Source organism: Heptranchias perlo, chromosome 8, assembly GCF_035084215.1.
Source record: "Heptranchias perlo isolate sHepPer1 chromosome 8, sHepPer1.hap1, whole genome shotgun sequence".
NCBI lineage: Eukaryota > Metazoa > Chordata > Chondrichthyes > Hexanchiformes > Hexanchidae > Heptranchias > Heptranchias perlo.
The window spans coordinates 79,393,262-79,418,528 of NC_090332.1; the positions used below are offsets into that span (position 1 = coordinate 79,393,262).

The window sequence follows — 25,267 nt, forward strand, 5'->3', positions numbered from 1 at the left end:
CAATTGTATTACAATTATACAAATATATTCAAAATGCATATCTATATTGAATGATTTAAATATTGTACTTAATTGTTAAACATGCAGTTGCCTTGATATTACCATTCCAGAAAAGTTATTTTTATACATTTGAACCAATATCAGTTCAAAGGGTTTCTTTGTTCGTCACAGTACAGTATAGTGCAATGTCAGTAAAGCTACTGGGAAACCCTTTCAAGATGTCAAGAGCTGTAACACCGTACTACAAGATTCCAACGTATGACCTTTCCCAGAGTTAGATTTACATGGTCCTTGTGAGCATGAGGCAGGCTCATTCCTGTGTAGTGTAACTTTGTAGTGAACATAAATTAAAGATCTTCTAGAGATATATGCAGATTGCCTGTAACTTTGCTCACAGCGAGTCATTGGTTGCACAAAATTGTTTTCACGTTCTCAGTACAAATAAATGGCAGCTGCTGTAACTGTTTGGAATACAGTCCCCACCACGTACATGATCCGTGCTTATCACAGACAGTCGCCTATATCAAGCAAATGGTGATAACCATTTGTCATCACCATAGGCGTCAATTGTAAAAGCTCCGCTGATTTCAGGCAAAGTCAAGTCTTCAAGCAGGTTCAATCAACTGTGTGCACTATTAACAACTGGCTCCCATAATTAACAGTTAACAGTGCGAACAGCTGATGGAGGTTTCAGGCAGCTTCAATTAGCTCTATGCACTGTTAACAACTATGAGAGGCGGTCAGAAGGTGGAGCCTTTGGGCAGTTTTGTTCAAATGGTTTTATCTTCCACTGTGTATAGCGGGCAAATCGTGTTCGCATGAACACACTGCTATAAACGGTTAGGACAAATTTCAAAGTGAGGATTCCACTTTGAAATTTGACATGGTTTTAAAGTTTCATTTCTCACACGTAACATGCTGTAAATAACCCTTTGAATATAGTAATGTAAATTGTTCTCCAAAATTACCTCAGAAAAAGTTTAAAGTTCATACTACCTTTATGCAAAAAAAGAGATTCCAGTTACTTTCATTATCAAAATTTTTTCTGTGGGAGTTTCTATTTTCAGCAATTTTCCATTGGATGAGCAGGGTTTAGAAATGATGTGGAGATGCCGGTGATGGACTGGGGTTGACAATTGTAAACAATTTTACAACACCAAGTTATAGTCCAGCAATTTTATTTTAAATTCACAAGCTTTCGGAGGCTTCCTCCTTCCTCATTTACCTGAGGAAGGAGGAAGCCTCCGAAAGCTTGTGAATTTAAAATAAAATTGCTGGACTATAACTTGGTGTTGTAAAATTGTTTACAAGGGTTTAGAAACACCAAGTTCCAGCATGCTTCATTAATGCCCACTCTTGTCAATCAAATTCTAAAAGTTGTAGTAACAGATGCATGCTGGGAGCTGTAGGCTGCTGTCATGGTTGGTCTCCTCAGCTAACAGTGATGGCTCTGGGAACTTGTATGAACCCAAGGCTCAGGCATCTCACATGGGCACAGGCTTGCTAAGGAAAACATTGTTCCAGGCATTTCTGACGCAAAAATGTTAATGTATATAGTTGAGTTTAATCTCACTTTTGTAAAAGTTGTACTTTTTTACATCTGTGTTGCAAATCTTTTTCCCAAGAGTATGTGCTGAGCTTAGTACGGTGCCAAGGTGGCAGCAGAAAGGATTTTTGATTGGTTCACAACTTTTTATTTTATTGTTAACTGCCCATTTTTAATTTGTAATTTTTTTGAACTTTTAGAAATGGTTTTCTTTCCTACTTGCCACCTGTTCATTGATACAATTCCTGTTTAGTTATGATTCAATACAGTTCAGTGAATATAAAAACTCAGAGGTGCAAGTGTGACAAATTTATTTGCACACTAGTTGATCTCCCGTGGCGTTGCACATGGTAAGTTGGAGAATATGGTCATCGCTTATTCTCTCCTGTCTTCACGTCACTTTTTCTTTTTTTCTTTCTCTACACTTCAGCTTCTCTCCCCTTAGCTTGTTTTGTTCTCGCTTTCTCCATCTTCTGTCTTTTTCTTCTTTCCTTTCAGGTGTGAAATGGTGTAGCAGGGGCAGGAGTTACCAAAAGCTGTAGACTGCATTTGGGGTGGAGTTGTGGGGAAAATTCCATCCCTTGTTCAATCAATCACTCTTCTCCCACCTCTTGCTCCCATTGTGGACCCTATTCCTTCATCATCCTACTACCCAGCCCTCTTCCTACCACCCCCTCACTCCGGTCACTACCTCAACCTTTAAACTATCTGTTCAATCACTATCCTTTTTCCCCTTTCCGCTATCATTCACCTCATCCTTAACCTCTATCTACTCCCACTCACTCCACCCAAGGGTGGGTCACAAGAGGCTAGAGACCCTCCCTCCTCTTGCCTGCAACCAGTCTCCCTCTTCCTCCTCTTCTTTTTCCTTTACTCTCTCTCACCCATCTCTCTCTATGTTGCCCCTCTCTTCCATCTCTCAAAGCTATATATAGGAACGGGAGTAGGCCATTCAGCCCCTTGAGCCTGTTCCGCCATTTATTGAGATCATGACTGATCTGTGACCTAACTGCATATCCCTTAATATCTTTGGTTAACAAAAATCTGTCAATCTCAGATTTAAAATTAACAATTGAGCTAGCATCATTTGCCGTTTGCGGAAGAGAGTTCCAAACTTCTACCACCCTTTCTGTGTAGAAGTGTTTCTCAACTTCACTTCTGAAAGTCCTGGCTCTAATTTTTAGGCTATGTCTCCCAGTCCTAGACTCTGCAACCAATAGAAGTAGTTTCTCTCTATCTACCCTATCAGTTCCCCTTAATATCTTGAAAACTTCGATCAAATCACCTGTTAACCTTCTAAATTCCAGGGAATACAACCTTAGTTTGTGTAATCTCACCTCGTAATTTAACCCTTGGAGTCCAGGTATCATTCTATTAAATCTACACTGCACTCCCTCCAAGGCCAATATATTCTTCCGAAAGTGCAATACCCAGAACTGAACACAGTACTCCAGGTGTGGTCTAACAAGCGCTTTGTACAGGTGTAGCATAACTTCTATCCCCTTGTATTCTAGTTCTCTAGATATAAAGGCCAGCATTCCATTAGCCTTTTTGATCATTTTCTGTACCTATCCCAGACATTATAATGATCTATGTACATGGATCCCTAAGTCTCTTTAGACCTCTACTCTTTCGAGCTTTTCACCATTTAGAAAGTACTCTGATCTATCCATTTTAGGTCTAAAGTGGATGACTTCACACTTGCCTACATTGAAATCCATTTGCCACAGTTTTGCCCATTCACTTAATCTATTAATAGCTTTGTAATTTTATGCTTCCATCTACACTGCTTACAATGCTGCCTATCTTTGTGTCATCAGCAAACTTGGATATGTGGCTCTATAATCCCATCATCTAAGTTGTTAATAAATACAGTGAATAGTTGAGGCCCCAACACAGATCCCTGTGGGACACCACTAGACACATCCTGCCAATTTGAGTACCTGCCCAGTATCCCTACTCTCTGTCTCCTTCCGCTCAGCCAATTTCCTAACCAGGTCAATAATTTGCCTTCAATTCCATGAGCTTCAACTTTAGCTAACAGTCTCTTATAAGGGACTTTATCATATTCCTTCTGCAAGTCCATATAAACAACATCCATAGACCTTCCCCTCTCCAATACTTCAGTCACCTCTTCAAAAAATTCAACCAGGTTCGTCAGGCATGACCTACCTGTTACAAATCCATGCTGGCTCTCTCTGGTTAGCTGAAAATCTTCACGGTGTTATATCCTTAATTATAGACTCTAGTAATTTCCTGACGACAGATGTTCAGCTAACTTGGTCCATAATTTCCTGGTTTCCCCCCTCACCTTTCTTAAATAACAGAGTGACGTGTGCAATTTTCCAATCTAACGGAGCGGTTCCTGAATCAAGAGAATATAATACAATATAAACATTCTAGTTACCAACTATTAACAAAGCACAGGTGGTAATTTGTGCGTTCAAAATATAACTAATTTGCATTTCATTTGAAGAGACAAATGAAATGAGAAAATGCACTGTTCGTCTGCCTTGACAGCTGCTAATAATTAGAATATTTACATTTTTGAACTGCCAACAAGTGATGATCAAGTGAGATAATTAGAAGCTGTTTGCTTTAAAATTCAACTTTTTTGAAAAAAATGAACTCCATTGTAATGAGGAAGAAGACTCTCTTATTAAGCTTAAAACACTTTCTCAAGTTTAAAGAATACAAAATAAAAGTGTGTAAGCAGTAGTCTGTCTTTTTACTCTGTTACCCACACACTGGTAACAAAAAGACTCAATATAAATAAAGATTTTAAAATTTGTCCTCTAGCTTTTCTTCAAATAATTTTGAAAACCTTTTGAGCAGAAACTGCTAGAATGTTCTTTTACTACATGCAACTCAACAGTACTGATGCGTCCTGGGAAATCAGACACACTGCGCAATACAATTTCAGCTCAGAACCATAAAATGTTATGCCCAAGCCTTGACTTTTGGGAGAGGCTGTGTGGCCTTCAAGACAACTCTGAATAAATTTAATCACGTTATTCTGAAATACAATTTTTTTTAAGTTCAAGGTAATTTAAGCAGATAAGTCCAATTCATCTCAGGTTGTCAGCTATTGTCTTCCTGCTTGACCACTTTAACTTACTGGGATCAAGGGAGCAGGAGGTGGGTCTCATTGATGAGATGAGCTGAGAGGGCATGGGGTAAATGTGGGAGAAACTGGACAGATGGTTCAGGACTGGGACAGAGGCTTGGTGAACAATGGAAAGGGGAGAAGCAGAACAGGCAGCTGAACGAATGGTCTCTATCTTGGTGACAAAGAAGTTCCTGCTTTCTTCGTACTTGTTGTTAGAGGTGTGGGTCGAGGGATTTAAGAAGATAGTTGGTATTAGAGAAAAGAAGATAGGGTTATCTAGGATGATCCTACTGTCGTGAGTAGTTTTAGCAGAGACGGGTGAGGTCCAGTAGAGCTTGATGTGGTCCCGTCTGATTTGGTGATGGATGGCTAAACCAAAATATGCTCAAATCTGCACCCCTTGAACCTTAGGGATTGAAGCGGGGGGCCATGCCAGAGGGAATGACGGATGGGAGACGATGAACATTTTTTTGGGGTCATGGGCATTAAAGGTGGAGAAAAGAGAGTGGTTGAGCAAATCAATGGATGCAGTTATCCTGGCAAATAAAAGGCTAAAGGCAAGGCAATTAGAAATTTGAAAGAGCAGTTGTAAGTAACTTGGAGGCAGAGCTTTTCTACTGGCGGACACAGAAGTAAATGAAGTTGGAAGGGATGGGGTGATGAGGGATACAAGAAATTGGTTGGAGATGGCCTTGTCAGTGATGAAGACTGTGGATGGAGAGAGGCCACAGGAGATGGTGTGGTTAAGGAGGTGACCATGAATATGAGTAGAAGAGTTTTTATAGAGGGAGAGGTTTAGGGATAACCGGAAGGCAGTGAACTCAGAGTAGTGAGGGTAAGGAGAGCAGAAATTAAAAATGAGGCACTCAGTGCAGAGGCTGGAAGAGAGAAGATATGGGAGGGTTGTAGACAGTGAGGATTTTAAAGCATACGCGAGAGAGGTATAACGACGTCACATGCTCGAATGAGAAGGAGGCAGGGGGAGGCCACTGTGTGATTTGGCACTATGGGTGACATTGCCACTGCGGCAGTTCAGGCAGGTCAGTTGGAGGAAAGTATAGCCAGACAAAAGACTTCTGTAAAGGGCAGAATGTCACCACCCTTGAGCCAAGTTTCAGTCAAAGTCACGAGGTCAATATGTTCATCCGCAATACGGTTGTGGATGACGAGAACCTTGTTCGTGATTGAACAGACCTGGATGGAAATTCAGAGAGTGGTAGTTTGTTGTTCTGCTGGCAGAGTACGAGGGGCAATGGTGGATGGAGGGCCATTTGGTGGGGTTTAGTCCTCGGTGGGTTTGCTGGGCTGGAAGGTCAGCGAGAGAGGAGGATGGGTTGCTGCTCATAGGGCGACAGCGACCGGTGCCTCAATGGGCCCTTTGGAGAATGCCAAGAGGCTCGGAGGATAGCCGTGGGCTCGTTCTTCGGGGATTCAAGCCTGGGACGGTGGCATGAGAGTACGATGGCAGCGGAGTAGTGATGAGTTGGTATTCGGAAAACAAAGTACGAACAGGGAGAAATGAAAGATAGCATGGCTGGGTGACAGAAAAGGAAGGAGAGAAGGGCCTAAAAGGGAGATAGCAGTAATGGGCTAACCAGTTATATTAGGTTAGTTGCCAATAGTTGCAGCTCCAGTAATTGCACGAGGATGAGCTTGTACTTTTGAAGTATAGCAATTTTAGTGGGTAGTATTAAAAGAACAGAGTTAACTTTTGCTTTCATAGAGGTACACCCACCCAAAGGGAAAGCATCAATGTTTTCTTTTATTCTGCCCTATCAAGACAGTAAGTGTTGCCAGCTATTTTAATTAGTTCTGATAAATACGAGATCAAAGAAACTAAGGATTTTGATTGATTTGCAATTTGTTCAGTATTGTGAAATGACCAGAGAACTATTGAATAGAGACCTTTTCAGTGTCTGTTCAATTGATTCAGAAGACTGAAGCTTCAGATTATGCTCTGCTTGTGGCGTACTGTGCTTGCACCAGAATATGGGGTAGAAGAAAGCAGATAACTTAAGTCCCCCCACTTAACACCCTTCTGCTGTGAGAATTTAGGGAGAGATTTAACTTTGCCTGAGGAAATTCATTAGGAAGGGAGAGAGAGAGAGAGATTTCAATTTTGTTCTTTGAAACATTATGGGGCTAGAAATTGAGTTACATTTACATTGAGTCTACAGCACAGAAATAGGCCGTTGGGCCCAACTGGTCTGTACTGGCGTTTATGCGCCACACGAGCCTCCTCCCTCCCTACTACTTCTACCCCTATCAGCATATCCTTCTATTCCATTCTCCCTCATGCTTATCTAGCTTCCCCTTAAATACATCTAAGCTATTTGCCTCAACTACTCACTTGTGGAAGCATGTTCCACATTCTTACCACTCTCTGGGTAAAGAGGTTTCTCCTGAATTCCCTATTGGATTTATTAGTGACTATCTTACATTGATGACCTCTAGTTTTGAACTCCCCACAAGTGGAAATATTTTCTCTGTCTACCCGATCAAACCTTTTCATTATCAAAAGACTTCTATTCGGTCATCCCTCAGCCTTCTCTTCTAGAGAAAAGAGCCCCAGCTGGTTTAGCCTTTCCTGATAAGGATATCTTCTTAGTTCTGGTATCATCCTTGTGAATCTTTTTTGCACCGTCTCCAATGTCTCTATATCCTTTTTATAATATGGAGACCAGAAATGTGTACAGTACTCTGTGTGGTCTAACCAAGGTTCTATGCAAGTTTAACATAACTTCTCTGCTTTTCAATTCTGTCTCTCTAGAAATGCACCCCTTTGCATGGTTTGCCTTTTTATTACGGCCTTATTAACCTGCGTCACTACTTTTAGTGATTTTTGTATCTGTACCCCGAGATTTCTTTGCTCCTCTATCCAATTTAGACTCTTATTATCCAAGCAATATGTGGCCTCCTTATTCTTCCTACCAAAATGCACCACCTCACACTTACCTATATTGAAATTCATTTGCCAATTATATGTCCATTCTGCAAGTTTATTAATGTCTTGCATTTTAATGTCTTCCTTTGTATTAACTCTTCCCCCTCCCCCAATTTCGTGGTGTTTGCAAATTTTGAAATTGTACTCCCGACTCCAGAGCCCAAATCGTTGATGTAAATTGTGAACAACAGTAGTCCCAGCACCGATCCCTGCGGAACACCACTTCCCACCTTTTGCCAGTCTGAATAGTTACCCTTAACCCCTGCTTTCTGTTTTGTAGCCAGCTAGGCTGTGTATTCTGCTACCTGACCCCTGACTCCACATGCTCTGACCTTAGTCATGAGTCTACAATGTAACACTTTACCAAAGGCCTTTTGAAAATCCAAATATATTACATATACTGCATTACCCTTGCCTACTCTTTCTGCTACTTCTTCAAAGAATTCAATAAGGTTAGCCATGCATGTCTTTCCCTTCTGAAATCCGTGCTGACTACTCTTTATTATATTTTTGTTTTCTAAATGTTTTTCTATTCCATCTTTGAGTAAAGATTCCATTATCTTTCCTATCACTGATCGTTAAGCTAACTGGTCAATAGTTCCCTGGATATGTTCTGCCTCCCTTTTTAAATATAATATTAGCTACCACCAATCCTCTGGCACTACTCTTTTTCTAATGATTTTTTATATATATGTAATAGCGCCTCTGCTATTTCCTCCCTAACTTCCTTTAATATGCACAGATGCAATCCATCTGGACCAGGGGTTTTATCCTCTCTAAGTTTGATTAATTTATCAATTATCTCCCACCTTTCTATCTTAAATGTCTTTAGAAGAGGTCATCATAAAAAGTATAATGTCATGCCCACCTTGTTAGTCCACCTGGTAAATACTGAGGCATAGTAACTATTCAATATTTCTGCCATTTTGCTGTCATTACATGAGTTTATCTTGTACATCCCTTAGTGGCCCTAACCCTATCCTGATTTTTCTTTTGTTATTTGTGTCTGTAGAATACTATTTCTTTTTATATTCCTTGATGATTTAATTTTGTAGTTCCCCTTTGCTTTCTTAATTGTTTTGTTGACATTCTTCCTCTTTGTATTCCCTTTGTCATCCTCTCCTTTATTGTCTGTGTATTTAGAGTATGCCATTTTATTTTGTTTCAGTTTTACCCGTATCTCTTTATTCATCCATGGTGTTTCATTATTGGCTAGTGTGTTCTTGTTTTTTAGGGGAATATTTCTCCTGAACACTCTCGGTCACCGTTTTAAATATTTCCCACTGCTGTTCTATCCCTTTGTCCGTCAAAAAAAATTTCCAGTTTACCTTCCCTAGTTCCATTTTCATCCCCTCAATTAGCTTTTTTTCAATCTATTACTTTGGACTTTGTTCTGCTTATGTCTTTCTCGATCATTATTTTAAACCTCATTATGTTATGATTGCTATTGCCTAGATGTTCCCCTAAGCTTACTTCTCTTATCTGCTCTGGTTCATTTCCCATTACTAGATCCAGCAGTGATTCCTCTCTTGGGCTTCTCATATACTGGGTAAGAAACGAGTCATGTACACATGTTTAAAACTCCATTCCCCTTTTTCTACCTCTTGCCAGTTTATTTGGGGGTTGTTGAAATCTCCCATGATTATTATTCAATTTTTTTTTACTTGTTTCATACATTTGCCTACATATTTCTTCTTCCACTTCCCTTCCACTATTAGGTGGTCTGTAGAAAATGCCCATTAACGTGACCAATTCCTTCTTATCCTATGTCTCAACCAATATTACTTGTGCCCCTTTTTTCTTTTGCCATTATGTTGTCTCTAATTAGTACAGTCCCCCCTTCCTATTGGCAGTAAAATAGCAGTGAGCCTAACAGTGCTCACCGTTATTAATGGACAATTCGAAGAGCAAGTTCTGGCGACCACGTAGGTGCAATCAAACACGGAATTCCGGAACTTGCTCTTCCTGATTCCCTGCAGATCTAACAGTTTCGCGTTAAAGGAATATCACAGGCAGGAATCAATGGACCAGCGCGAAATTGCTCTCCTGCCCAGCTGGAAACTTATTAATCTCGCCAGAAAAAAGGTATGCTGAATTATATCAGGTCTAAACTAACTTTTAATGGTGTGGTAAGTACTAATGACTGCCAAACAACCTCTCTGGCACGGAAAATTAACTTTTTAAAAATCTCATTTTAATAGTTTTTGGACATTTAAAAAAATATGCTTTTTAATAAAATTTAAAATTTTAATTTTTTTTACTTTGACCCTCTCTTTCACTTTCTCCATCTGATTTTATAGTACATTTACTAATCTTTTCTTGCGCTTCCTGGTTCTTACTCTGCGCGGTTTGTGAATGAGCTTCACTTTCTGGTTCTCACAACGTGGCTTGCTTCAAGCTGATTAGTGAACAGAGATCCTGTTTCCGCGCACACAGCTCGGGGAAAAAACGCTGCAGTTTTTTGAACTTGCATTTGATGTAAGTTGCCGCCAAAAAGACTGCGCTAACTTAATGGGTGAATTCAAATCTAAGGAGTGGCAGGCACCGTTGGTTTGCTGCTCCAAATAATTTCTGGGCCATGATATTTTCATGCTTTTGCAGGCTGCTTAACAGTCTGACAGGCCGTGACGTGACAGCTCATTCCATGACCGTAACCATCTTTATACCAGCCGATAGGGTGGGTAGTCTTCTGCAGCAGTTGGGTTTTATGGGCTCACACAACAAGAGGGGCCATCCAGACAGGCGTATCTTTATGCACGTCAACCTGGGATTCAGAGCCAGAGCTCTGGTCTCCACTCGTCGGGACCGTCTAAAGCGGGGTTTTAACCTTGCAACTTCTGACTCCGAGGTGGGAATGCTACCACTAAGGCAAAGGCTCGCTCTCTTGAAAAATGATTACCTGCAAGATTTTTGCTCTGAACATTCCATAATTTAAACAAAAGTGTGCTGGAAACAGAAAGTGATATCAGTGACATAATTGTACTTTTAGTAACATGAAGATGTTCAAATTTGTTTCTTCTGGCAGTCCAGCTACTGTCATTGAAGATGACCTACTCTGTATTTTCCAGGGCTGACATCATTAATGCTTTGAACCATCAATCATTACTTCTAAATGCCTTTAATTGCATTAATTTTCTTTTACATAAAAGGATGTTTGTTATGAGGTGATACATTGGTGTACCAATGTGCAGTGACAGAGAGTGGATGGTGTTTACTCCCTGCACCCTTTTGCTAAGTTCTTTCTGCAATATTGCTGTGAGGAAGTACTAATTGGAGGCTACATATCTCTGTGGATAGGAAGAGTTGTTAGTAGGCACTATGGTATCCCTCCTAGCGGCTAATATGTATGCCAGGTTAGATGTCTGAGCACATAACAGGAGTGAATGGGTGTAGGGAAAGAAAGTATTTTAGCATACATGTATCCAATTGTGCACCTGACTCTGCTGCATCTCACATATTGCTAGGTATCGACCAGAATCTGATGAATGCCTTGGGTCTTCAAACTATTTATATTTTTACATTCTGCAATCTGTTCTTGCATGAATATAGGTATGCCCTGTAACCTCATTTCTTCTTGTAAATGCTTAACATTTAGCCACTGAACAAACTTCAGACAATTAACACTGAATGTTGTGCCCATTCAGTTATACCTGCTATTCACTGCTTTTCTTTGTAAGCAAGGTCGAACAAAATTGAATGATGGGTTGAATATGTCTAACAAGGATGGTACAATAAACTAAGTCAAAGCAAATTCAAACCTATTGTCTGTGAATTTTGTGCTCATCAAGGTAAGGGATGATCGTGGTGGAAGTTAAATAATTGTCAGTTTGAGGAGTTAGTGCCAGCATCAAGCAATTCCCAGTCATCATAGTGTAGTGTAGCCTAGCATAGCTAGGTGCAGAACGGAGAGAGCTTCAACAATGTGATTCAGCCCCAACCTCAAGAGCATCCACTCTTATATTAGTGTGACATTTTTCTATCTCCCACACCAGACACCTAATGGCTTTGGAGTAACATTGCTAATAACTAGCATCTCACTCACTGTCAGTTGGTGCTGAATTAGGCACTGGGAAATGGACTGAGATTACTCAAACACATTTTATATGGGACCCTTACACATAGCAAAATTTGAGCTCAGTTTGAACATAAGCACTAGAGGTGAAATGCCAGTGTCTAACCCATTGCACATCTAGTGTGTGAATTTAAAGCTTTAAAATATATTTTTTAAGCATTATTAAAAACAACACCACTTTAAACAAGTTTTTGTAGTCAACAGAAAAGGTAATTGCAGGTAGTAAAAGTGCCATTTGGTATGTGGGATTTCATGACAATTTAGTTGACCGTTGGATATCTGATCTTTTGTAAAAAGTGAAGCTTGGTTGTAATGTTGCATGTAAAAACAGAATAGATTTATGTTTTTTTTTTAAAAAGTCTCAATGTTGCAGTTTTCTAATGCGCAAAATGTGGAATAATTTCTAGAATTGTGTAATTATATTAATATAGTTGTATTATCTGCAGGTTTGAGACCCCAAGATTCGTGGCGAGGTCCACAACCTCTTTTTCAGCAGCTTATACCTCAGAGGTAAGATTAATAATGTAATTTTAAGGCTGTATTTTTTTAAACCTATCTAGAAAACCAATATAATGCAGTATAATGTGCTTTCATTTATTTACTTTATTGTCCTGGCCAACATCCCTCAACCAACACCACCAATGACAGATTAATTGCTTATTTATCTCATTGTTGTATATGGGACCTTGCTGTTCACAATTGGCTACTGTGTTTGCCTACATTACAACATTTCAAAGGTTCTTTATTGGCTGTAAAGTGCAGAAGATGTGAACGGCATTATATAAATGCAAGTTTGTTTATTTTCTTCCTTCTTTCCTTCCGTTGTTGCCTTCGTTCTGTTAGTTTGTTTTTTCTAGTATCTTACATTATCTTTATTTAATTTTGATCTTGTATCTAGATGGGGCGTACGGAGATCTGTGACTACTACATTAGGGTAGTTGATTTCTAGTTTTTAAGAATTGTTCTTGTGTTACCTGCCACAGTTGAAATGATTCTGTTCAGCACTGTCTATAAAAGTCATCCTATTTAGTGAAAAAATTATTGTGCTTTTATGGAAAAGGACTAGATTTTTTGCAATCTTCAACTGTCGGGGTATGTAAATTGTGCCATACTTGTTAATGCAAGGCTGTCTTTAAAGTGGTATCTCGATTAAATGAGCATACGTGTAAAAAATATATTTATATACATATATATTTTCCTGGTGTATTTGGCAGGTGAGTTTGTCAGATGCTTGTCTGAAAAATCAGATCCCATTAAGGGTATCCTGAGATCTTGGGTTCCCAAACTACAGTATAACTAGAGGAGCTCTGATGTATAGCTTGCGGTTATGAATTATAACACTAAGGTCTGCCTCTGTATTTCCTTTTTGGTCTTACCAAATCCTTTACTTTAAAGTGGGGCTCTTGTGCACACCCGATGACTCAGCATTTTGAATTGGCTGATCTCAGCCATAGGAGTGCTACTGTTGGCCTCAGCATTTCTGGTTAAGGAATGAGAAAAACTGTGAGGACTCCTGCTTCTGATAACTATCTAGTGATTGTGTGGATGTTGGCCATGATGCCCCCTATGGTCAGATATCCTTTTGAGGCTCATGCATGAGTAATGACCACTTGGCTGAGGCGCTGGAGAGCAGTGGGTGCTCGTACTACTGTAAGGAAGGAATAAAAATGGGTAAAGAAAAAATGCGGTACTTATCTAGGCAACTCTTGGGACAAGGGACACGACTTTATATTAGCCAGTTAAATCTCATACCAATTTGCATTAAATAATTTTCAACTACAATATCACTTGAAGTTGTTCATTGAAAGTACCTGGTGATGTGTACAACCTTGGTTCACCGGCCAGGTAAGTGCATGGTCAGGGACTTTGGATAGATGTTTAACTGGATCCAAAATAGCATGAGCAAACTGTCCAGCGAGCAGAACAAAAGTGATCTTTTATGCATGCCAATGCTCCTTCATTGATCTCTTCTCAATATAACACACAATAGTTTCAGTCTTCAGGTTTCAAGGCTATAAACCACAGATGTGTGTGTATAAACAGTGGAAGCCTGCTAATAAATACAAACCCAAGGTGAGGAAAATTGTCCTCCTGTGACTTGATGCTTGATTAAAATATTCCTGTTAACAGGGTATCTATCCATTTGGGGGCTGTCTTTAATCCTGTTAGCAAGAATTAGGCTTTTGCTACTCCTGAAAGCATGCCATAAAAGATCCTGTAATTGAAAAAAATATACATGAATATTAATACTCTCTCCATTGTGCTCTTGTTACACAAGCCGATAAGTGAGGTAACCAGAAATTTGAACTAAACTTTATTAGCTTTGCCAGTCAAACTAAGGTAGCACAATCTCATTGCTGATTTCGGATTTTAGTTCCTACATTCCCACTGCTGTTTGTAACCTCCAATTGTCCAGTGGTTGGCTCTATACATTCAGCAACATAATACTGCTTCCCTATTTTTATTAATCAAATATTGATAACCTGAAGAGATCAATCTGCATGTGATTTCATGTTTATGGCAAAAAAAAATGACCAGTAAGAGTAGGTGGGAAAAGTGAGGCCATACATAGAACCTTCTGATTCCCACTTTATTCTTTTGATATGAGTTAGCAAATGAAATCTGCACAGAAGTGACACAAATATCATGAAACACTGGGAGCTTTTTGTCAATCCACATTATAAATTATGAAAATGTGTTTCACAACTTCTTTTATGTAAGTTTAAGCCTAGCTATTAGATATGAAATACAATATAAAGTTGAGATTGTTTGTTTTTTTTAAAAATCTCCACTTTATTCAACCTCCAGACACAAATGAAAGCTCTCATCAATTTCTCTTTTATGAGTGGCACCATACAGAACTATCCTGGTCAGTCATTCATACCCATCCTATGTATTCGGACCTAATTCTGAGGAGACTTGAGTTCTTTTTCTCCCACTGTCTGCATTACTTATTGATCATTCTGCAAACAGGAAAGTTCATTTAACCTGTTTCATCGCTTATTTAACATATTTCTATGTAAAAAGTATTGTATCTAACACATCATATCTTAAATGTGTACATCACATTGAGGGTGTCTAGCATCATAAATCATTTCACACTTTAAGATTTGGCATTAATGACTGCCATCTGTTCAGTTAACCATGCTGATTTGCTCAAATTTCTGTATCACTAAAACAGGTAGGGAATGTTACTACTACCAAAGAACTAGCAACCTGCACAAAACCAACCAATCAAACCGTTCAATTTTTGATCAAAGCTATTAATCTAGAACCAGAAACTACCACTAAACAATTTTTTTTCAATTCCTTTGAACAGCCAGTCATACTATAATAATTGGCTTAAAAGACTGCAAACTGTTCAATTAACCATAATGATTTGCTCAAATAGCCAATTACTGTGAAGATAGGTAAGAAAAGCTACTAATATTAAGGTATCATCATTTTTCACTTTTTTTTCAAAGCCATCAATCTAGAACCAGAAACTTTCCAATATAAACCAATCACATTGCTTAATTTATTCATTTTTCTTGGTTGTTCAAAGTTGTTTTGACAGGTGGTTATGTATATACATGTTAAAAATAAAATTTATAGTATCAACAGATAAGTAATTCACAAAAAAAAAATCCTCTTGTCCTGGAAATCAGTCCATTGAATTTTCCTCTTGTTTTATTCAGCTGGGCCTTCCTTCCCAAGTATGCTTTGGGTCTCCATGCATGCAGGATCTTACAGGCCTCTGGATCAGTGACTGCAGTGCCTACCAAATATCCTGCATAATATCTTGTATTGGGTAAACTTTTGTTTTGATAGGTTAGGCCAACATATGCACACATTTCCACAGTGCAGTTCCATTTATTATCAGAAATCTGAATGTCTGTGCCTTGAAGCCCAAGCTTATTTTAGCTGAGGAAGTTCTCTATAGCACCGTCATGTACTTGTGTGCTTGGAAAGCTAGATGGAGTTCACAAGTGCATTCTTCAGTGAGTCTAGGAAAGGATTTTCTAGGGTCCTTTGTTTTGTTTCTTTCCTTTCCTCCCCATGATGTGTTTACATCATCCTGTGCATCTGCAGATATTTGAAGGAACAGTTGTACATTGTACTATAAGGATCTTGCAACTGATGCTGATAGTGGATTGGAGGTAACATACTGTTATATTACCTGGAATTATTTATTTCTGCTCCCAATTCCTAAACTGGAAGGACTGACCTATTCCACAGCAACTCTTGGTGAACTACATTGACTCTAGTCTCCCCTCACATTCCTAAACACTTTTTAGGTGGAAGCCTAGACTGAATAGTTTGCTGTTGCTGGAATCAGTATTCACATAGGGATAATCTGCAGCTCTCCATAGCTTTTAAAAAGCTTTGATTCGCAACTCTACTCCTTGGATGCCTTGCTTTGTATGTGGTGGGATTAACAAAATCACAGAAGGCTGCAGAGGCACAGGACTTTTGAGTCCCTGTAAACCAGAAAAAGAAACTAAGAGACTAGATCAAAAGGTTATTTGCTCAAGGCAACCTCCAAATAGGTTGGCATCCTTTTGGGTCCACTGGGTTCCCAAACAGGGACGGTAATACTGTAAGTCAAGCTTCTGCCTCCCTCAAAGACACTCTCCAAGCTAATATGGGTAATCAGATTGCTAATCTCTAGCATCAGTCTACATTTGACTCCTTTGAATATAGAGTTTAGATCTGCGGCTGAAGAGATACTGCCTAATAGGCGTACCTTACTCAAGATATCCAGTTTCCCACTTACATGAAAGGAAACATTCTCTTTAGTGACCAAGTAGTCAGTGCTGTAAACCGTCTTTTTCCTTTTTTAAAACAAAAACCTCACCAGCAAAGCCCAAATAAATCCCATTGAGCTTTACGTGCAGCTAGACATGCTGCTTTTGTGCCAGAGTAGGCTTCATGTCCAGATTTTGGGATCCTGCTAGAGGATAGGTGAGGGCTCAAAGAAAACATGTGATGGTACTGCTGCCTCTATGCTCCAACAGTGAGTTGCCATGACTGCCTTCCCTGGCTAGCAGGTGAGTGGTTATGTACCTCATCGGGTGGCTGGATTATGGAGGCTATTTCCTTCCATTCTTCAGGACCTCCATAAGATTCAGTCGCTGCTCATACCAACTGACTTATGGCATTATATATATATATATATATATATATATATATAAAAAATAATTTTTCCCCCGATTAGGAAATCTCCGGTTCTACTAATACTTAGACTATTTTGGACAAAATAACTGTGAGCTTCTCTGTACTAAAGTCAAGTAATTCTGCTTCAGGGTACTTAATTTTTCTTGTTATGCCTTGGATCTCAATTCTGTCATAAATAAGGCTGTGGTTTAAAGAGTAAGATGGATCAGATCTACATTAGGTAATCATTTAACATTTTAATTTGACCCTCTGAATAACAATGACTTGTTCTCTCTTTCATCTTGATGATTTTGTCAGCATTTTGCAAACTACATACAGATCGAAGTGAAAAAAATGAGCTCAACAAAATACACAGCCTACTTTGCTTGAACATTTTCACTCTTGCATCCCATTTAGTTTTGGTTTAATGAACTTGACTGTAGTGGATTCAGTTATACAAAACTGTCATTGAATAAATGAGTTTAAATGCAAAAAGTACACAAAGTTGTGACCGACTGTTAAAATAAGAAAAAAAAACTTTTTATCTCAAGTGCTGCTTATCTTTCTAAGTGCCTTTTAGACTTTTTTGTTTTCTGATAACGCTGATGATGTAGTTTTACTTAGGTATTTTTAACAACTAACCACCTCTGTCTAACCTTCATATTCAGAATAATGTCTTTTGTTTTTGACCAATTCCTTTGCCATATTTAAAATTGAATTTGCTTTGACCTTCCCCATATACTCAGTGTCCTGACTAACCAGAAAAATATTGCCTTTTAGTTTATTTCATTAAAATACATAAACAATGCATCAATTATGATTTAAAATTTGTACATTTCTGAAACTTAGCAAAAATCACTTCTCTTATTTTGGAAGCTATTCCCTTTTAAGGTCTGTTGGCTATGACTTTATTGCATGTTGTGTGTATAATTATAAAATTCAGCATTGAAAGCTTAAATCTGCATTAGATTTTTGGGTAGGCTAAACAAATTTCTTTTGAGGATCGTGGAGCTTAATGAGGCATAACTAATGTGTTCCACTATTATCATTTTGTGCTGGAAACACAGTATTAGTACAGACCAACCATTGATTCTTGCTACAAACCTCTTCAAGTACTAATCAGCTTCTTTGGTACAACTTTTCAGGCCTGACAAGCCTATTGTGGAGCTGTGTCACTGTAGGTCAGTAGTTATTAGTGGCAACCGAAAACAGTTTCTTTAACTACTTAAGATTGAACTGAATTATATACAGAAGAAACTTGGAGGAGGATTACTGAATTTGTAAAGTTCAATAGTACTATGCAGTAGAATGAATGTGACATGGTTTTGTAATAAGGGATTTTGTAAGGGATGTTGCGTGAATGTGAAATTTTTGTACAAGAAATTGTTTTAACTTTGTAAGTTTAACTGAAAATATTTCCAGGGTGTTGCATCTTTAGTGGCTTCAGTTTCTGAATGTTAATAATTCTACTTCAGAGGACCCATATAAATATTTTCTATGCTTATTGGCTTCAAGCTATTTCAGCAGTATTATATTTCACACAGATTAGCCACCTTCAGTTGAAGATGGCATGCATTTCTTCCTCTTTTGCCACTAATTTGAAAAATAAAAACAACTTGCGCTGTATTGCTGATTCTATGAAGAGGTAGATCCAGCAACTCTTGTGCGTTTTGTTAATTTTTTTTCTGCAGCCTAAGAAGAGACTGCCTGCCCTACGTCAAGAAAAGTGATTAGAATATATATCTCTAACTCTAGCTCTACTAATCCAAGGCCATTAGTGTTGCACGTGTATTGTACGCAGTTTTTTTGAGTAATGCACAAACCACGTGTAAGTATTGGCTGCATCTTGTAATGCTCTGTGGAGCTACTTAAGTAGCAGTTACCACAATAACTGACAAATTGCAAAAATTTTGTAAACAGCCAATTTGAATTTACTGAACCAAGATGAATACCGTACCTTTTTGTATCCTACCTTTCAAAGTGGACAGTTTTACTGTTGCAATACAATATAGTGGTGCGAATTGTAGTTTTTCCGAAAACCCTTTGATCAAAAGTAGTTTTTATCCGTGCTTTTAAGTTCTCTCAAAGGAAGTACTTGTCTATTAATCATTGTACGTGAAGTGAGAACAAGGGAGGTTCCTTGGCATGAATTCCATAAAGTGGAGGGGGAGGGTAGACTACATGCACCACCTTTTTGAAATCTGGGAAACTGTTTATTCTGAACGAGGGAATCTTTGTCAAGGAGGGTGCAACTCTGACCCCTTAAGATACGTTAAACTTATACATGGTGATCATGCTTGTGTATTTATATATTCATAACTAAGCGGAGGAAACTAAAATAACCTGAAAATACTTGGACATGAATACTCTGCTTTAACAAATTGCTTGTATTTAAAAACAATAGGTTTGAGGATCTTGAACTTTCAGTACAATTATTGCAGACAAAATTGAGTGCTTGATTTAATGTTGTAGATTGGTGCAACTTAGCTATTCAGGATTTGGTAGTTTTCCCATGCTTTCATACCTGTTCCTTCATATCCATCTTAAGGGTGATAGTGATAATTAAATATTTCTTCCTGTTGGGAATCTAGGCTGACAACTGGGCTATAATTGATGTGGATTCTTGTTCCCATATAAACTGTACACCAAATGTCAGTCAGTCTGTGCCAATTAGTGCTTGTGTTGCCAGGTCACCACGGTCAATTGAAACTGCATCAATAGGACTTGAAAAGGTTTCTTCCCGATCAGACCTTCTGACATATTGAGTAGCATAATGGATGGGAAAATACAGCCACGGCCCTACCCTAGATTCAAAATACTCAGCAGTAGGAATTCATTTACAACCTGCAATTAACTGGAAAGAATAGGCTTCATGAAAGTGTCTGGCTATTTGGAAAATAAAGCCCTGTTCTACGGATGGATTTGTTTACTACTCGTGTAGATTGTCGTCTTTTTTGGATTCAGCCAAAACAGGTTTTTCCCTTCTTGGAGCCATCAAAAAAGGGCTTGGGTTCAATAGTTATAAATAATGCATGTTGTCGGCATGTTGATCCAAGGGTTTTATGCAAAACTACTGGACAAAATAAAGTTCTACCATGAGCAAAACTTCTTATCTTTAAGAATAAGTCACTGCTCTCATCAAACTATTATGAAGGCTAAATCTCAAAGCCAGAATTTAACCCATCAATTTAAATTTTGTGTGAATGTAATGGTTTAGACTAGTTAAGTGGTTAAAGTTTAAAGTATTTTGTGGGCTTGTAAGCTTTCAGATGTGGTATATGCACATTTGGAAAACCAGCATATGAATATTCATGAATCACAGTTGTTGTATAAATGAATCATAGTTGATCTTGGGTGTCAGAAAACAGCTGTTTAAGATGAATTTCAAAAGCATTGTTTAACTAGGGTGTTCATAATGCGATGCATCATAGCTTCCAGGTCAGTAACTTGAGAACTGGAAAAGTATAAAATCTGAAACATATTATAGCATCTACTTGAAATCTACTAAATTTCTATTCCTATTTCTCATCTACATGCTGCCCCTCAGCGACATCATCTGAAAACACAAAGCCAGGTTCCGCATGTACGCTGATGACGCCCAGCTCTACCTCATCACCACCTCCCTCGATCCCGCCACTGTCTTTGATTTGCCACACTGCTTGTCAGACCTCGAGCAAAAATTTGCTCCAACTAAATATTGGGAAGACTGAAGCCATTGTCTTTGGTCCCCACCACAAACTCCATTCCCTAGCCACCGACACCATCCCTCTCCTGGCCACTGTCTGAGGCTGAACCAGACTGCTCGCAACCGTGGCGTTCTATTTGACCTTGAGATGAGCTTCCGACCACATATCCACTCCATCACCAAGACCGCCTACTTCCACCTCCATAACATCTCCCGTCTCCGCCCTTGCCTCAGCTCATCTGTTGCTGACACCCTCATCCATGCCTTTTGTTACCTCTAGACTTGACTATTCCAATGCTCTCCTGGCCGGCCTGCCATCCTCCATAAACTTGAACTCATCCAAAACTGCTGCCCGTATCCTAACTTGCACCAAGTCCCATTCACCCATCACCCCTATGCTCACTTACCTACATTGGCTCCTGGTCAGGGACTGCCTCGATTTTAAAATTCTCATCTTTGTTTTCAAATCCCTCCATGGCCTCGCTTCAGGCCTACAAGCCTCTGAGATCTCTGCACTTCCACAATTCTTGCCACTTGCGCATCCCTGATTTTAATCACTGCACCATTGGTGGCTATGCCTTCACCTGCCCATGCCCTAAGCTCTGGAATTCCCTCCCTAAACCTCTCCACCTCTCTTCCTCTCTCTCCTTCATTTAAGACGCTCCTTAAAACCTACCTCTTTCACCAAGCTTTTGGTCATCTGTCCTAATAGCTCCTTATGTGGCTCGGCATCAAATTTTGTTTGATAACGCTCCAATGAAGTGCTTGGGACGTTTTACTACCTTAAAGGTGCTATATAAATGCAAGTTGTTGTAACTTGGTGAAGAGTTTTGCTGCATGGTATTACACAGTATATTTAAATCATTCAGAAAAGCATTCCAATAACAAATTGGAATATGAGAGAGACTAATGTATACATTTCTCTGTATTGCATGCTAGTATTATAGACTTGAAAAGTTAAGCAGGTAGCACAAGAATATGACTTTTAGGGAGAAATTGGATTCAGCTACATGTGATTTATTTTTTTCCCTGTGTTAAGTTATTGATGTCTGCTGCCCCCTTGCGGAGCCACTCCGAGTCCTGGCCCTTCCTTGAAGGGAGAGAACATAGGTTTGACAAATTTCCCTTGACTCTGCTTATGAATCTTCAAGCAGCTAGCTAGAGCGGTATTGGCAGAGGTCTGGGAACAGGTCCCTCCAGTGAGTTGTGGTGATGGGCTACTTTCTTCGTCTGCCTTTTATAATGGATATCTGGGCATTTCCCCTCTTTTTTACAAAATTCTTGCATCTCTGTGGCCAAGAAGGCATATTTGTTCCCAGTCTGTTATCAGTGTACCTGTAGCTAACTGCTAGAAGATGCCAGGCATTATCTTTGTGTAACTCTCCCTTCTGAATTCTCAATCGGCCCCCATGTCATCCACAAAATGTGTTGTATTTTTCCCCTCGCTCTTTTTTTGGTGGGATATAAAATTTGGAACTTAACAATTAAATGTAGTCCATTGTAAAGGAAGTATTAACAGCAAATTCACTTTTTTACTTCATAGAAATCAGGGGGCTGAGCAGCAGTTGGCCTGGAATCGTATCATGCAGTCTCAGGGTGGTATGTTCCTGCAGAATCAGCACAGGCTTGGATCAGGAATGCCAAGCCATTACCAACAGAGGCAAGATGATCGTAGAGGGCGACAGGTAACAAAGTGGACAATAATGTTAACAAATCGCTTTCTTTTAATTAACTACAGTGTTTAATTGATGCTGCATTCGTATTTCAAAATAATGTTTGATCCTTTTGGATAACTAAATAACTTAAAGTACCTGAATTGAAAGTTGTCCAAGATCCAGCTTCCAAGTCCTGCATACTTTAAAAAAAATGACTGCCTCCCTTCTCTTCTGTGTGTGATTTACAGTGCACAAAAGTTATCCAAGTTATTTCACTTCCCTCTTCCTCAATCCCGTTTTGGGCAGAAGTTAAAAGAAGAAAACTGCCCTCAATTTTGGCACTAATTCATTCGGGGAAAAAAGCAGAATGTAGGAACATGAAAGGTTAAGGCATTTGTACTCATCACGATAATAAAGTTATTGCTATACTTCATGCTGAACTTGCAACACCTTGAGCAGCCCACCTCTAGTAGTGATGAGATTAACAGAGTAATTAAACTTTACATTAAATCTGATCTATGCCATAGCTGACCTGAAGGACCTTGATAAATTTTCTAAATTGCCTTCATTCTTACAGATGATTTTTAAATCTGTTTTCAAAAGATAGAAAAGTGCTTCCTCAACTAATCTGACCACCTCTGCCCACTACAGTGACAGATATGATAACGAGACAATCTCCTTTGTACAGCATGCTACCTGGACGACAGGATGGGCGAAGAGAGCATTTGCTTTAATCTGCTGATGTGACAGTAGAACACCTGTTGAAGCAGTGCTTCTGATTAGCATGCATACTTGTGTGGATAGTTGTGTTATGTCTTTGATTGCCGGCAAATTAGATTATGCTAGGAAAGAGTCTGGCTTGACTATCAATAGGTTTACATTGCAATAGATTGGGTTGGGTTGTTTTACCTGTTTTTTTTGCTCCTCTCAGCAGTGTCCATTTCCTCCCTGAGATAACACATCTAGGAGGAGTACGAGGTCCCCATGTTCAGAACACCCACATGTCCTGCACTCCTGACATGGTGTTGGAACACCAATATGCAACTGACTCAGCAAAGTAGAGATCATGGATTTATCAACAACAACAACTTGCATTTATATGGCGTCTTTAAAGTAGTAAAACGTCCCAAGGCGCTTCACAGGAGCGTTATCAAACAAAATTTGACACCGAGCCACGTAAGGAGATATTAGGACCGGTGACCAAAAGCTTGGTCAAAGAGATAAGTTTTAAGGATCGTCTTAAAGGAGAGGAGAGAGGTAGAGCAGTGGAGAGGTTTAGGGAGGGAATTCCAGAGCTTAGGGCCTAAGCAGCTGAAGACATGACCACCAATGGTGGAGTGATTAAAATAGTTTTACATGCAGTTGTTACAAATTTTGGGTCTGCCATAGATATTCTCTTAAGGTTCAATGGTGCTGGTTATTCCTATACGCAGCCCACATACCTTACCTACATGACTGCCCATTGTACCCAATATCTAATCATACAGTAGTGTAACCGGGGGGTGAGAGAATTATAACACTAGTGCCCCCTTGTGATTTGAACTGGATATCATGTCTTTCACACATGCACTTTTCTAATCTTTCAGTAGGTAGACTGAAACGAGCATGGTGAGATGAGACCAGATATGAATCATTTAAGCTGCTTTATTTTCTAAGCAGCATGTGAATTTACAGAGAAACAATCATATTCAAACCCTGCCCTGTGAATTTTTTTTAAAACTACACTTTCCCACGTTCTTGCACTAACTTAACTTTTCCTGAGCAGCCTTCTGGTTCTAACTGGCCCTGGGCTTAAGATGAGCAGGTTTTCTCTCACTGGCCCAGACCTAATTGGACTGCTGGACCTCATGTGCCCCCTTGTCCTTTTTCTCTGTGTTCACAGGAAGGTTGTCTTCTCTCCCCTCCCTGCAATTCTTCTCCATTCAGGGATTCGCTAGTCAGCCTGTCAACCAAACTGACTACCTCCCTCCCAAGCTTAAATTCTCAGCATTCACCCCGTTGTTGGGTACCCAAGAATACCGTCTTGAGTGGTTGGTCTGCTGGTAGTCTGAATCGAGATAAGGAATTACTTACTGTCTCCAATCATTCTGGAAAACAGAAAGGATAATTGACTCATTAACACGTCAATTCCCTCTTTGTCTCAGCGCAGCAGCATATGTCTTGAGGAGAATTCTGAACCTGCTTTAATTCAAAACACACCACTTAAATGTAACTCATTTCCAAATACTTTCTGTGGAAAAATGGTCAAAAAATCCCAAAACATGATAGCAGTGTACAATCTTGTATGTTTAGACTTGTATTTATCAATATTAATGACATCATTGTGTTTTTATGTACTTATTTTAGTTGTTGGCTTTGATTGTACAATTGTTTAAAATGTCTGGCAATGTTTTATTTTTCAGGGGTATCCTGGGAGACAGTACCCATTGCCACCAGATTCTGGAAGACACAGCTGGAATTAAAAGCTCTACCTGGCTCTGCAACACAAGCTGTGCCTTACAGGGTCCAGTTAATTGATCAGCATACATCCAAGCTGAATTTTAACCGTTATACCTGTAAAGAGTGCTGACCTAGTTTTTAATGTGAAATTATAATACTTGTTTGTATGTATTTTTGTGCTTCATGTTTCATTTGCTGTAAAATGGATTCTGCAGTTTCCATTTTTTTAAACTGTCAAGACAGGGTGTGGTAAATATATTGCAGAATGTATACAGCCAAGTTTAATTGTTAACATCATAATGGATTAGAATGTCTCAAAGTTGATAAAACAAATTGAGTTTTTATTCCTGTACACTGTACATCAGATGTGATCTTTAGTAAATGCTTTACCATTTTTGGTTTTCTATTCCTCTCTGTTTCGTTTTTTTTTCTTTCCATAATTTTCTTGAAGCGAACTCATCAGCTAAGATCCAAATGTAATCACATTTATACATTTCCTTTCTTTAAAGAAAAACTTTTTAAATGGTATGTTTCAAATGAGGGGGATTTTTCAATTTTTGAAACATACTTTGGTCATTATTGTCCATTCTTAAAAGCTGTCACACCTCATACAGTTCCAGGAACGTATTTCATGAGCTTCATACTTGTAAATATTTGATTACTGAGAACATTGGGAAGCTA

General features: G+C 39.0%; 1 protein-coding gene across 3 annotated transcripts in view; it reads left to right on the forward strand.

The window, feature by feature from the left end:
• The window catches only part of xrn2 (5'-3' exoribonuclease 2), a 100,205-nt gene extending 75,213 nt beyond the window's left edge, over positions 1-24,992 (forward strand). For 2 of the 3 annotated variants that reach the window (XM_067989410.1, XM_067989408.1), the window contains 3 exons: positions 12,103-12,181; positions 22,036-22,177; positions 24,550-24,992. In XM_067989410.1, the coding sequence (XP_067845511.1) occupies positions 12,103-12,181; positions 22,036-22,177; positions 24,550-24,609 (281 nt within the window). In that variant the 3' untranslated portion in view covers positions 24,610-24,992. The remainder of the gene's footprint in view (positions 1-12,102; positions 12,182-22,035; positions 22,178-24,549) is intronic. The other variant, XM_067989409.1, reaches the window with a different exon arrangement.
• Positions 24,993-25,267: the final 275 nt, after the last annotated feature.